Source organism: Numenius arquata, chromosome 2 (genome assembly GCF_964106895.1).
Source record: "Numenius arquata chromosome 2, bNumArq3.hap1.1, whole genome shotgun sequence".
NCBI lineage: Eukaryota > Metazoa > Chordata > Aves > Charadriiformes > Scolopacidae > Numenius > Numenius arquata.
In genome coordinates, this window is record NC_133577.1 from 31,615,414 (window position 1) to 31,627,912 (window position 12,499).

Here is a 12,499-nt window from a genome sequence, read left to right on the forward strand (position 1 = left end):
TATTAGTTTAGAACTTGTCAGTGAATCGATGCTATTTATTTCACCTGCAACTTAGATTGCCATCTTGTTCATAATGCTTGTTTAAACAGCACTGTAGTATGTTTTTTTCAAATTGATTCAATTACAATAGGTTTACTTTTCAAGATTTATTTTTAAAAGGAATACTGAGTAATATTGCTAGAGAGAGGCATGGGTAAATGCTGTGGCTAACGTTTTTAATTTCTGTGCTTTTTCTGTGTGCTTTTTAAATCATGTTCACTAAGGTTCAGTGTATCTTATTGTAGATGTGTATGACCGCAATAGTTTGTAAAGCAGGGGAGCTGTGCAGGTGTATAATTTCAATGCCAAGCACTATTGCAGAATCTTGACCTTACGTACAAATAAATCCAGTGGTGCCTAAGTGAGGCAGTGTGCTGTTTCATGTTTCACATTTACATTTTGGCCAGGTCCTTTTAATGTAACAACAACAAAACCCAAAAAACCCAAACCCACGAAACAGCACACCCTCCCCACCTACTTTCCCCCTATATATACTCCACCTTCCCCCCAGTAGGTCGGCCCTATTGGAAGAAATATGTATGTGAATCGAGAAATCTTGAGAAACTTTAGTAATAAAACTTGCTAGATCTTAACTCTTCCTACCCACAAACTCTGCCTTTCTTAGAATGTTAAGCCAGTGATTACAACAGCATTGCTAATGAAAATGACTTTGTGGTCTTAAATTCAGTCATTTTAATTTGCTTTTCTCAGATTACGTCTGAGAATGTCAGAGCAGTTTTCTGCAATACTTGTCCTAGAATCTAATACAGGTACTTATGTTATAGATTAAAAATAAATGAATAAGGAAACGATACATTAGCTCATTTTCGTGTTTTCCTTTTCAGTATTGGATGGTTAAGATTGTTACACCACTGCCTCACTCACATAAGTGATTTAGAAGGAATGATGGCTAGTGCTGCAGCACCCACTGCTAATCTGTTGCAGACATGTGCAGCTTTACTTATGTCACCTTATTGTGGTATGCATTCTCCAAACATTGAGGCTGTGCTTGTAAAAATTGGGCTTCAGTCCACCAGAATAGGCCTGAAATTGATTGACATTCTTCTAAGAAACTGCTCAGCCTCAGGGAGCGATCCTGCAGGTGAGTGCAAAGTTTTTCTTTTCAGTTGTTGCTTAAAAACGTTGCTTGTATAAATGTACAAATGTAGTATATTTGCATGTTGCTTTCTGGTTCTGAATTTGGGTTGCCAGAACTTGCCATTGTGCTTTGTTACGCTTCTAAGTATCACCAACTTTGTCTGTGGGTAGTTCTACAACAGTAAAGCAGTACAACCAGGGTTGTTTTGATTTTTGTGTAGAATACATAATTAGGTGAATGCTTTGAAGATACAAGAGTAGAACACGCAATATATTGTAAGCATGTCTTAGTATGTATACTATGTCTTAATGTTTCAAAATACAGAGCATCCATGAGTAGTGTTAAGGAAAACAAACACAGCAAAATTTAGGCAGTAATAGCCTGTAGGACAGTATAAAGTCTGAATAGGACTAAGCATTGAACGTATTTACAGGGGAGGTACATAATCAAGACACTTGAACAACTAATCTGTGTCCCACAGCAAAATTTTGCAGTAGGTCTTCTGCTAATGCACTGAATTTTTGTATTTATGATTCCATACCACTTTGTTTCAGTGTTTTGTGCCTTTTAAGTGAAAGAAAACTGAAATCAAGTATTCCCTGTTTTGAAGTTGCTGATACTAACAGAAAACACTCTTTTCAAAATAGCGTCCATTACTTATTTTGCCATGAGTTAACGTTTCGGTGTAGCCTACTGTCTTTTGCTGGAATGCTGTTAGGTAAGAGAGTAGTTTCCTACAGGGCAGGAGGAGAAGATGAATAGGAAATAATCTGAGGAAATCCTCAGCCTTAGTCCCATTGATGGAAATTGGAGTTAACTAAGCTTCCATTTTGAAATATGAAGCATGAGGTTGGACAGCTCTGGAATTTGTCATGTCTTTTTGTAACATGTTGAGGAAAATCCTACTAGTTAAACCTTTAAGTCCTGTATCCGATGAAAGTTGCAATAGTTTTTCCTTCTCTAGCAAGGCTGAACGTTGCATTGAGCATACAAAATGTACCGTTTTGAGATACTGATGTGTATAAGAATTGCATCCTTATGTTAATGGCAGAACTCAACTCAATGTTCATATTACAATTCTATAATAATTTCATCAGTACTTTTAAAAAATACATATGTAAGTACTTCTATTATTTCCCCTCCTCCCCTTTTTTTCTTTTAATGCGGCAAGATCTGAATAGCCCTTTACTGTTTGGAAGATTAAATGGTCTCTCTTCTGACTCCACAATAGACATTCTTTATCAGCTTGGAACAACTCAAGACCCTGGAACAAAAGATAGGTAATGTATTTGGATTCTCATGTGGAAGTGTATACAAAAATAACCTGCTAAATAACAACTCAATGTTATTGCACAAAACCAGACTTTTAAAAAAATGATTGTTGTGAGATAGCCTAAAAGTGCAGAAATCTAAAGAAGCTTTCCAACTTTCCATCGCAGCTCGTTGCATCCTTTGCAAAGAATGCTATCCCTCTTTTTTTGCTTTTATAAATGTGATAAAACTTTTAGTGTTCAACTGACTTTTCTTTCAAATACTGAGAACTCAGACATCTGCTATGTTTTCTTTCTCTGTAGAAAGGAAACTTACATTTGGCTTTCCAAGATGATAAGTGTTTTTAATTAATTTTTCCCGTGTTAGTGATCTAAGTCTTGAGAAAACAGAGTTTGAGCTCACTTTTGAATGTTGCTTCAAAGGAAGAGATAAATATGTAATTCAGATTACTAAAAGACAGCAAGCTAATTTGGTTTTAGGTGTTTCTTTGACCCTTTATAATGTACTACGTCATCTTGCCTTCCAGAATTCAAGCATTGCTGAAATGGGTCAGCGATTCTGCAAGAGTTGCAGCCATGAAAAAAAGTGGCCGGGTCAGCTACATTTGTCCAAATAGCTCAACAAGAGAGTATGGTCTTTTGATGCCATCCCCTTCCCATTTGCATTGCGTAGCAGCAATTTTGTGGCATAGTTATGAATTGCTTGTTGAATATGATTTACCAGCATTGCTGGACAGAGAGCTCTTTGAGTAAGTAAAACAAAGTTTTGCACCACATACTTTTTAAAACTGAATCGTTTTGTTCACTGAGATGGTACGACTTGAAGTGCACCCATTGTGAAACAGTAGTGGAAATTGTCATCCCTGAAGCTAACTGATAAAGTGAATACATAAAGTTATCTAAACAGGCAGTTTTGTAGTTCTAAACAGAAAACTGGGCTTCACATATTCCAGGTATAATTGTGTTTAAAAAAAAAAAACTTCTGAAACAAAACAGCAAATCCATGTATGTACTTGCACATATGTGAAAGGTAAACTGTTCCATGTTTTTGGTTTTGTTTGTGGGTTTTTTAATAGATAACTCTGGGCTGTTCTTGTTGAAATTGAGTGTTGGCAGTAATTTTCACAGTACCTATAATCGTGATCTTCATTAGTATCCTGTTATATAAACATTATTGTATTACTCATGGTATCCAATATCTGCAGCTGATGGCTAAGAGCTTGGGGGGTGGGGAGGGAGATTGCTTTTTTCTTTTTTAGAGTTGCTGCTTTTGTTCCAGCTGTAGTCTGATTTGAAAGAAACAAAGCATAAAATCTTGAGTGAATCTTGGACTATGGATTTGCTGGATGTTGTTTGATTCTAAAGGAAAGTTCACACTAAACACCAAATATATACATTTAGTGACTCCAGATTGAAAATATAGGTAACATTCCTAATTTATGTTGCTTAATCATTTCTTCTGTTTAAACAAAAAAAAAAAAAAAAAGAGAAGCCCCATAGCTTTGTTTCATGAGTATTATAGAAATATAGCTGTTAAATTCCTGCATCTAGTAAAGCATCTTTCATTCATACCATTGAATAAAATTCTAGTTAATGAAAGGAACTTTGATAGCACATAATTTTTTTTGTTGCCCTTAGGAAACATTCATGTTCTTCTGCTACCTCACTGTCTTCTTCAGGCACAGTCAAACATTCAGACACTGGGAAATGTGCAAGTTATGGTTATTGGTACAAGCATGGGGGAGCTCTTCTGTATGTGTAACATGATGGTCTTTAGATACATGACTACAAGCTAGACCTTTTCCAAAGACACTTCAGTGCTACTGTCATATAAATAATTGTTAATTCAAAATGAGCTAGTTCATTTTGGGAATCAATTTAAGGATTTTAAATTGCAGGTCAATTAGTCCTTTCAGGAATACATTTTAACAGAAATACATTTTCAGAATGGATTTTAACAATTTTAAATTTGAGAAGGAAGAACTCTAATAAAAATAGACTTCTTAAAATGGATAGCCCATTTAGATTTATACTAATATAAAAGTGGGCTTCACAACTCAATTCCTGTCTTTCGGAGGAGAGTGTGTTGTTTTCATCCCGGGACGAAATGAAGGCATATTAATAAAGCTATTGTACCTAGTTTGAATATGCATGTTGCAATATAGCCCTGTTCCTCTACGTCCTGCCAAATAAAACTATAATTCATATCAGCCAGCATCTGGAGCAAACTATAAAATATATTTTTAATAAATAGAGGATTGTTTTCAGACATAAGGCTAAATAATTCTTCTAATAAAAATAACTTCTCATGTGTATTCTTCATTCTCTTTGATATTTTCAATTTTGAAATATTTTCAGTTATTCTAGTTATAACTCCTAATTTCTCCTTCATGTGATATTTCACTTTTGTCTTCAATATGTTTTCCCATCATCCCCATTTTCCATTACAATAGTTCTGCTTTGGCCAATGGATACTAATCTATTCCTTAGTTATTTTTTAATGTCTAGTTGGAAAAGAATCTTATTTTTCACAGAGCATGAACTTAGACAGAAAGTTTTGGCAGAAGGACTGTGTCAATATATAGTTGGAGAGGAGTTAAGGTGTACCTTTATTACATGTGGGCTTTGGGAAATTTTGACTGTCTTCTCAAAGTTACGGGTCATTTGGTCACTGAGGTGACTTTTTAATGTTTTACCTTGGAGAGGGTTTTTTATCAGCCATTCACTAGACTGATGAGAAAGCTAACTTTTGGTTAGATCCATGTTCTGTTCTAGACTCTTTGTGTGCCTTAGACTAAACGTAGAATAACACTTCCATCCAGAAGAGGGAAAAACAATTCTTGTCTTCAAATGGGAATGTGATATTTGATGATACATCCAAACTTATTTAAAAATTTAACGTTGAAGTGGCACAAAGTGTGCATACATCCATGTATGTAAAGTTTAAGATAATGTAGCTTATGTATGGTGTCACGGTACTGTGAATGCGATTCAGAAAACTGAGTTGTGTTTTTTTTTTAAATACTTCACCTCCTTTGAGCAAGCCTATAAGAAGAAATGATGATTTCACTATTTTACAAATGCCACTTCTGAAATTTAAGCCGACTAATAGTAGCTAAATTAGCTTTTGCATTCATGTGCCTTGGATGAGCATTCAAGCACATGGTATTTGGACAGAAGTGAGTTCAAAAGTAGATGGAATTTTAGTATCTCTGAGGAATAATTCTGTTGTTAACTTGTGTCCTAAGTACAGGTCAAGTAAAGATAGCGACTAACATTTAACCAACAAGATTGTTGCTGCTTTCATTTTTTTGTAACATCTTTATGTAGAACCCTAACAAAACAATTTTTTTAAAAAATTGGAAACATTAAAATACTTTCAGTTCTTACAAAGGGTTAAGAGAGCCTTATGTAAATGAGCGTGTATGTGTGATCCTTGTAGCTGCAGCTTACAGAGTTGAAAGCATGAAGAGGTTGCAGTTGGCTCAAAAATGCGGAAATTATGTGACAAGTGTCAAAAGACTGAAATCCTGTCTTTCATGTGCAGCATGCCAGAAAAGTCAGCTTATTTCTATTTTAAATATGGTATGATGAGAGAAGCTTAGACATAGGATTGAGGAATGCCTTTTGGGTAATGGATGTGCTGCTAATACTGTGACCCAAACAAGGCTTTCAAGCTCAGCTCAGTGTGGTTTACAACAGCTTCTACAATAGTTAATTGTAAAGGTAGAAAGATGTTCTATGAGCCAATGAAGAAAAGGGACTATGAGTGGCAAACTATGTGTTGACATGATTTTCTGTCTTCTACAGGTCACTGTTTAACTGGTCCATGTCTCTTCCCTGCAACATGGTTTTGAAGAAAGCTGTCGATAGTTTGCTTTGCTCAATGTGCCACATCCACCCAAATTATTTTTCCTTACTCATGGGATGGATGGGTATCACTCCTCCTCCAATGCAGTGTCAACACAGACTGTCCATGACTGATGACAGTAAAAAGCAGGACCTTAGTTCATCTCTAACAGATGACTCTAAAAACGCACAAGCCCCTCTTGCACTAACAGAGTCTCACCTGGCTACTCTTGCTGCCTCATCTCAGTCTCCTGAAGCTATCAAGCAATTATTGGACTCAGGTTTGCCTTCGCTGCTTGTAAGAAGTCTTGCTAGTTTTTGCTTTAACCATACTTCTAGCTCTGACTGCACTGCACAATCAGTGGATATCACCCAGGACAGGCTCAGGAGGCATCATATTCCACAGCACTTTAATAAAATGCCCATCACGGCAGACCTGGTTGCTCCTGTTCTCAGGTTTTTGACAGAAGTTGGCAACAGCCACATGATGAAGGATTGGTTGGGTGGCTCTGAAGTCAATCCATTATGGACAGCACTTTTATTTCTGTTGTGCCATTCTGGTGCTACTTCTGGAGGACACAATGTGACAGCACAACAGACCAGCGCAAGATCTAGCTTGCTTTCTTCAGCTGTAACAACAGGGTTGACCACTCAGCAGCGCACAGCAATTGAAAATGCAACAGTTGCTTTCTTCTTACAGTGCATTTCTTGCCATCCGAATAACCAGAGACTTATGGCACAGGTGAGAGAAAAAAATAAAGTTTTCACTTCTTTATTAATAACTACAGCCAACTTTTAAAACGTTTTAATTTTTTTTTTAGCTTTCCTCACATTTCTTAACCTTGCAGACCTAGTTGAATAACAGTATAATTAAAAAAAAATAAAATTTAAGAATGACAATGCTCTGGTAACAGGTAGACTTCAGTAAAAAAATCAGTGCAGCTCTCTGTTAATAATGGTAATTAATAATGGTTCTCTGGTAGTAATACTGCATTAAGCAGTGGGAAATTTTTGCTTTAGGAATTTGAAAGCTATTTTTCTAAATACTTCCTTTTTTTTAATCTTTTTGAGTAGTCTATGTGTTTACAATTACTTAAGATGCTGTAGTCAATATTTTGAACTTTTTTTAAAAAAGCCAAACTTATTTACTGCTGGTATTTTCTTCAGTGATGCTCATTTCTGATCTGGTTTGAATGATAACTGGAAGGTAGATCTTAGGCACTGCCTATTATGGCCGTGTAGAGCTGTGTTTTATAGACCTAAATATAGAAATATTTTAAATCTGATGTCATTTTGCATTCCCAGGTTCTCTGTGAATTGTTCCAGTCGTCTCCTCAGCGTGGGAACCTCCCAACCTCTGGGAACATTTCAGGATTTATTAGAAGGCTCTTTTTGCAACTGATGCTAGAGGATGAGAAAGTGACTTTGTTTCTTCAGTCCCCATGTCCAGTAAGAATTTTTGACAGCTGTGTGGTGAACATGGAATAAATTTAGCCCTAACAAATAAATAAATAAAAATCCTGGTGTCTTCGACTTTGAAATGTCAGATGGCAGCTTTTCCTACTGTACACATTGCAGAATTTTGGAAAGGAATGTATTGGTGAATTGTAACTCAGTATTTTAAAAGAAAATTGAAGGCACTGTTGTAAGACAAAGCCATCTTGCCATCTTGTTGGAAATATACTGCTCCTGAAAGAATTGACAAATGAAATTTATCTTATGTAAGACTTTTTAATAGTATCCTTACACATTAGCAGCAAATACAGGTACAAGTTCTAGTCCTTCCAGCATTTCTTCATTATAAGTTTCATTGAGGAACAGTTGTCGTTTTGATGCTTCAAACTTGGTGGAGATCCTTCAGCATTAGCCAAAACACCATGAAAAATTCTTGAGTGACAAATACTTGAATTAATTGATAAAGCAGATGTATGCTTTTATACTTCCACTTGCTTCACCATAAAACAGAATTATAATTAATGACTGCAGTGCTATGCTCTCAATTGAAAGCTGTGAACAAAGAAATATAGGCAAAACAGAAGTTATTAAAATACCTGATACTTCCATACAAGGAGGAATTTTCTGCTTTGGTTTCTGCTGTTCTTACTACATCTCAGAAGTAAAATAGTACATGAGATATATGACAGGAAACCTGGCTCAGATGGTAAAAAATGGAAAAGGAGGAACAAATAACAGTTTTAGCACAAACATTTAAATGTTTTGTTTTAACCTGGCTGAGATGATTTGTTAACATGACCGTTGGTAACGTGAAGGTAACATCAATTTTCTAATAATTTGTTTTACAACAGAACAGATTTTTACAGAATGTTACTAGGTATGTAAAACCAGAAAAAATATCTTGAAAATAAGTTGTTAGATAATTCAGTTTCTTCTGTTAAAAACACCAGGAAACAGTCTATCCCTTATTACTGAGGAAAAGATGATTTTAACATCCAGAGAGAAACCTTAAAAATAGCGTAAGTGTGCAGAATATACTTCTGGTATATCCAACAATATAACCTTCTGAAGATTGGATCCACATTTTTATCTAAGTTCTTAAAAAAATCTCTATTTTTATAAGCTAAACGCTGATTGTCAGCAGGTATTAAATTTGTCTGATAATATTGCACAATGATAAATTGGTTCTGTATGTGAATATTAGTAAGCAGTTCTCCTGGTAATAGGAGGAAGGGGACCAGTAGCGGCGCACTCATTGCAGAAAAGTCTGTAAGAAGTTACTGCAAGTAAAGAATGACACAGAATGTCAACAGGGCTCAGACTAAAATATGTTATGTTAAAATATTTGAAATGTTTTTAAGTATTAGTGACTTAGTTATCTGTCATAATAGCAAGAAGTAGATATTAAATCTAGAATAAGCTTCATCCTTAAGTCAGAGCAATAGGGAAATGACATCTTTCTCTACTCCGAGTAATTGTAATTTTCCTAATTTAATTTCAGAATTAAGTGTTTATTTCATACATAATTGCAAGTCTCAGTCACTCAATTTTTCTCTCACATACGGCTATATAAAATAATTAGGTTTTTTAACAAATATGATGTCACACTGTTTCTGATTCTAAAAATACTCAAGGCTTTTGAAGTGAATTCTTTGAGTTAAAAAATTAAACTTGTCCTAATTTTGTGTTTTTTATTTATACCTCCAAATTTGAAGGATATGTCAGTTTTCTTTTTAGCACACAAAAAATGTAACTTTTTGCTAAGGTGTGTTTATAAGGACTTAGTGTGTTAACTTATTTCTGAATGTTAAAGTCATGTTAAATGTTAATTTTTTTTTTTTTTCAGTTGTACAAAGGTAGAATCAATGCTACTAGTCACGTAATTCAACATCCAATGTACGGAGCTGGACACAAATTTCGTACTCTTCATTTGCCTGTCTCAACAACTCTAGCAGAGGTTCTTGATCGTGTGTCAGGCAAGTTTGCGATAGTTCATGTTTTGGGGTTTTTTTTTAAGATGCAGTTTCAAAGTAACATCCAAAACCAACACCAAATACCCTACATAAACCAAGTATGCCTAAGATATATATTTGCAGTATTCAGCAATTGCTAAATATGAAACATTGGTTTAAGTTGTAAGCTTTTGCATATGCCTTATGTTCCATGTAAAATGCATTTTTACTTGTCAAATACAATTTTTTCCTTCTGCAAAACTCAGGTGGGGAAGGTGGGATTTTTGTTTCATTCATTTTTTTGTTTGGTTGGGGTTTTTTTGATTGGTTGTTTTGGGGGGAGTTTGCTTTTTAGTATTAATGTGTTTTCAAATCTCTCATAGGATATTTGCAAGACTGTACAAAAGACGCTGCAAATATCAGTCTTTAAAATGCCCTGTCTTTCATCCAGTGACTTAAATATTCCCAAATTATATCAGTTATATGTCCTGGAACTTAAAAGTTTATCTCAAGATGGAGGTGAAATTGTGTTGCTATAAAAGGGGCATTAATGAAGGTTCCATCTAATTTCTGTGGTTATGCATTTGCCTAAACACTTGAGTTTGCATACTAAACAGAAATTGAAAACCATAATTTACTTTTAGAGATTGAATGAGAGGATAATGTTATGGTATGAATTTATTTGTTAGGTTTTTTTAAAGTTCAATACTTTGTTACGCTACTTGAGTATACATGGAGAGATGAACCCTCTGTAGGGAGCTTTGTTGACCAGGTCTCCACAGACCATAATACGGATTTTGACACCTGAATGGTAGATGTCTTAATCTTAAAATTAATCGTACCTTGAACTTTAGTGTTTATTCAATACTTTAGAAAATAGAGCTATATGTTAAAGGTTGGAGTTAGTGATCTTTTTTTAAATGTAAAGAGTAGAATTCATACGAAAGATGTTTTGTCCATGCTAGAGCTCTTTAGGTAAAACCAGGCAAAGATGCAAGTTTATTCTCCTCAGGTAAGAAATAGAGCAAAATTTGGTAGGTCATGCTATGTCAAAAATCAGTTTTAAGCAAGTCTAATCTAAAAAAAAGAGGAAAAAAACCCCAGCACTTTACTCTCAAGATGTAGTACTCAGTAGTAGCAAAGTCAAACATCATCCCAGCAATTATGATTTTGCCATTTTGCAGATGTGCACTAGCTGCACACATACTTGACTAGGTATGTATGTTCTTATGTGTAGATATATTTGTATGTGTAATATTTTTAACTTGTAGATCATCTTTAGTTTCTGAAGCACGTTTTCATGGAGGTCAGAGGAACTATTGCTTTTTTATATCTACTGAAGATCTTTACATCAAAATTGTTAATAAAGTCATTAGGGCAATAAGTATATTACCTAACAAGGTGACAGAAGTACTATAAAGATATTTGTCAGAACACTAGACAGAATGTGACGGGCTTTGGGATTTTAATTAAAAAATAATAAAGCCTAGAAAAATATTTGATGCTTACTTATCAGGGAATAATTTACTATTTCTGATAGAATTCTGTGTTCATTGGCTGTCCAGACATGGTCATGTGTGGAATGTGACCAAGATCTTTTAGATCCTTGTGTAATTTATGGTCAGAATTGCTGCAATGGGTGAGGTAGTCGCTGCATATGAGGTAAGGATCAGTTGTTGAGCAGTGACATAAACTGTCCTGAACAGCTGCCTTAGTGGTATATTGTGGTCAACTTGATAGCCAGTGCTAATAGGCACTGGGAAGGGGAATGTGATGATGTGATGCCTGTAATTGAAATTGATCAAATGGTGACTTTGTAGGGCACCATAACTTTGGGTTTTGCTATGGAATTGTTATTCCTCGGTTTAACTCACATTTTAAATTGGAAGAATCAATTCTGGAAAAGTTCACGTTCTTTTCTATTTCCATTCCTTATCTAATGTGATTTCGCTGATTGTATTAAAAGCTTGTTGGTACTTGTATACCATTCTATGGTCAGGACATAGTAAAGAAGACTTGAATATATGAGGAGTAAGCTGTGTTTTAGGGGTGACAGGGAGAGAGAAGGGATGGACTGGGGGTGGAAAGGAAGAAAAGATTGAGACTGCTGCAGCAGTAGGAAATCACGAAGGTCCTGTGTCATAGGCTGTCCCTTGGCTTAAATTATATTTTTCTTACCTATGGTGTTAATGTCTCAAATTGACCGTGTCATACTTTCTGCAAGAGGAAATCACAATAAGCATGTCCATTTCATACTTTTTCTCCTAGCCTTTAAAATGAAAGGGGGATTTGGGGTGGGTGGGTGTCTAAAATCATTGCTAAATCTGCTGCTCACATCCCTTCACCGTAGGAAGAAAATGTGCTGTATCTCTGCAGATAGAATTGTCTAGGATGAGTACCAATTGTTTTGTATTTCATTCCCCTTAGTTTTAAGTTATTGGTCTTGGCTGGTCAGGAAAATTGCAAACCAAATGTGGATATTACCTGAGTCTAAAAATACCATTGCTTAAGCTTCCTTAATAATTTTATTAATGACTTCTAACTTCTTCAGCAAAATATATGGGCATTCAGTCCACGGGACCAAACTAGAGCAACTCTGAAGTTCAATAACAATAATGAGAACTTTTAAAAAAGCAAACACCCAGTCTAAAATAAATATATGTAGTGTGTGTATGAATATTGGGTTGTGAGTAGCAGCAGTTTCACACTCTCTATCTTCTTTTGGTCTGCGCTACTTTCTGACACAGACATAACCAATGTCCTCAGTTACAAATCATAATATATTTCCAAGCAGGTCAAACCATACCAGTTTCAGCACTTCACCCACTGGTGAT

The 12,499-nt window shown here is 35.3% G+C and overlaps 1 protein-coding gene across 2 annotated transcripts in view; it reads left to right on the forward strand.

Moving 5' to 3' along the window:
- BIRC6 (baculoviral IAP repeat containing 6) overlaps positions 1-12,499 on the forward strand; it is a 184,941-nt gene that overhangs the window by 98,980 nt on the left and 73,462 nt on the right. For both annotated transcript variants that reach the window (XM_074165164.1, XM_074165172.1), the window contains exons 52-57: positions 885-1,141; positions 2,310-2,418; positions 2,937-3,158; positions 6,220-7,000; positions 7,564-7,707; positions 9,560-9,689. In XM_074165164.1, the coding sequence (XP_074021265.1) occupies positions 885-1,141; positions 2,310-2,418; positions 2,937-3,158; positions 6,220-7,000; positions 7,564-7,707; positions 9,560-9,689 (1,643 nt within the window). The remainder of the gene's footprint in view (positions 1-884; positions 1,142-2,309; positions 2,419-2,936; positions 3,159-6,219; positions 7,001-7,563; positions 7,708-9,559; positions 9,690-12,499) is intronic.